The 2,127-nt window shown below is 32.0% G+C and overlaps 1 protein-coding gene across 1 annotated transcript; it reads left to right on the forward strand.

Annotated features, from left to right (window-relative positions):
* The first annotated feature begins 501 nt into the window (after positions 1 to 501).
* Positions 502 to 1,916, forward strand: LOC114073942 (probable glutathione S-transferase). The gene is made up of 2 exons (XM_027911791.1): positions 502 to 964; positions 1,546 to 1,916. The coding sequence occupies exons 1-2, from the start codon at positions 656 to 658 to the stop codon at positions 1,888 to 1,890; spliced, it is 654 nt and encodes a 217-aa protein (XP_027767592.1). The 5' UTR covers positions 502 to 655; the 3' UTR covers positions 1,891 to 1,916.
* Positions 1,917 to 2,127: the final 211 nt, after the last annotated feature.

Here is a 2,127-nt window from a genome sequence, read left to right on the forward strand (position 1 = left end):
ACTTTTATATATACATATATATATATATATATATATATATATATATATATAAAAGTTACGTATTGTTTGTAAATAATATTTATTAATTCAGTTAGTGGATGAAAATGATAAATATGCATTATTTATTGCTCCCTTCCTTCCAACCTATATGTTGTTCTTATTAAAATAGATGACCCTTTTTAATATTTATATTTCATATAATTAATGCATAAATGATAATATTTTTCCTTTTTAAATCTTGAAAGTTATTGTCTTAAAATTATATATCTGATCAACATATATAGGAAAATTTAATGATTAATTTATGTTCATTGACAATTAATTAAAATAAATTAATTTATATTTATTTATTAAAAATTTGACTATAAGAAAACACTAAATAAAAATACGTAATAAACTTATTTAATTTCTTTAAAAATGTAAAATCTAAAATGATGTGATACGAACAACACAGATGACGAATATAGTATAAAATGGTGACTTATATATGTGCCATTTGTTAAACAAAATATATATGTAAGAGTCAAAACAAATTACTTTTGGAAACATCAATGCACCTTCTTTTTTTCATCTATAAAAGAAGACCTTAGAAAAGGTCACAACCACATACAAATTCCCTCAATTAGTAAAGCAAAAACACAGCTTAAGTTGAAAGATGGCTGATGTTAAGTTGATTGGTTTATGGTATAGTCCTTTTAGTAAAAGAGTTGAATGGGCTCTAAAGATTAAGGGTGTGGAATATGAATATATAGAAGATGATCTACATAATAAGAGCCTTTTACTTCTTCAATCTAATCCAATTCACAAGGCAGTTCCTGTGCTCATTCACAATGGCAAGCCCCTTTGTGAATCAAGTGTCATTCTCGAATACATCGACGAGACATTTGAAGGCCCTTCCATCTTGCCTAAAGAACCTTACGATCGATCTTTAGCTCGTTTCTGGGCTAAATTCTTCGATGATAAGGTATATTGCTTTCATAATATATTTACTTTATTAGGTCTTATATATGATTTTTCATAAACTTATGCCACTTGACTGTGACTGTAAGGAGAGGGGCTTCATAGCAACTTTCATTCTAAAGGAAAGCGAAGAACCAACCTTTAGTCAATAGGAGCCCTACTTTCCTCTTTCCGACCTCATCACTTCAATTCAAGGGCAAACCCATTTCCTAGTCACTGGGCTGAGTGCACCTTTGGTACTTCAATAGGACGAGCAGTTTGATAGTGACTTGTTTCGTTTGGTAGGGCGACGAAAGGCTACTTCAATGACGGAAACAGCCGGAAACTCGAGAGGGTCGCCTTTGGAGAAGCGTTTGCCATATGTATAAGTAAAATACACTGAGAATTTAATACATATAATACATAGATAGACTCGACTTGTAATAAACAGTTTAACTTAGTACACATCTAGACATCTTATTTCAACTTTGTGTCAATTATATTGAACATTGGTCAATTGAATTGTATAAATATGCATTTTTCAAAGTTAAAGTGCTTACTTACCGATTAAGATCAAATTTTAATATATGTTTATGTATTGTGTAGGGGCTAGCAATAAGGAAAAGTATATTTTTCAAAGGAGAGGAGCAAGAGAAAGCTAAAGAGGAAGTTTATGATATGTTGAAAGTTCTTGATAATGAGCTAAAGGACAAGAAGTTTTTTGTTGGTGAAAAATTTGGATTTGTTGATATTGTTGCAAATGCTGCAGCCCTTTGGCTAGGAGTTCTTGAAGAAGCATCTGGAGTTGTTTTGGTGACAAGAGAAAAATATCCAAATTTTTGTGATTGGAGAGACGAATATTGCACGCAAAACAAGAAATATTTACCTCCTAGAGATGAATTGCTTGCCCATTATCAAGTTTACATTCAACGTGTTACTACTTCAAAATGAGTACATGACCTTTAAGCTAATTTCAAGATTTTGTGTGGCAATAAAATGGAGATATGGATTTAGGATGAGCCATTTGGAAGGTCAAACGAGCCCCGAAGCGAGCATACCCCTCATTTCGACGATTTTCGTGTGCTATAGCACACAATTATTTGGGTGATCCGGATTCCGATGTCAAAAAAATGCCAAATTTTTTCGTGGACGTTCGTCAAGACCTTGTCTATGCATACGGTTGGCCAT

Source organism: Solanum pennellii, chromosome 9 (genome assembly GCF_001406875.1).
Source record: "Solanum pennellii chromosome 9, SPENNV200".
NCBI lineage: Eukaryota > Viridiplantae > Streptophyta > Magnoliopsida > Solanales > Solanaceae > Solanum > Solanum pennellii.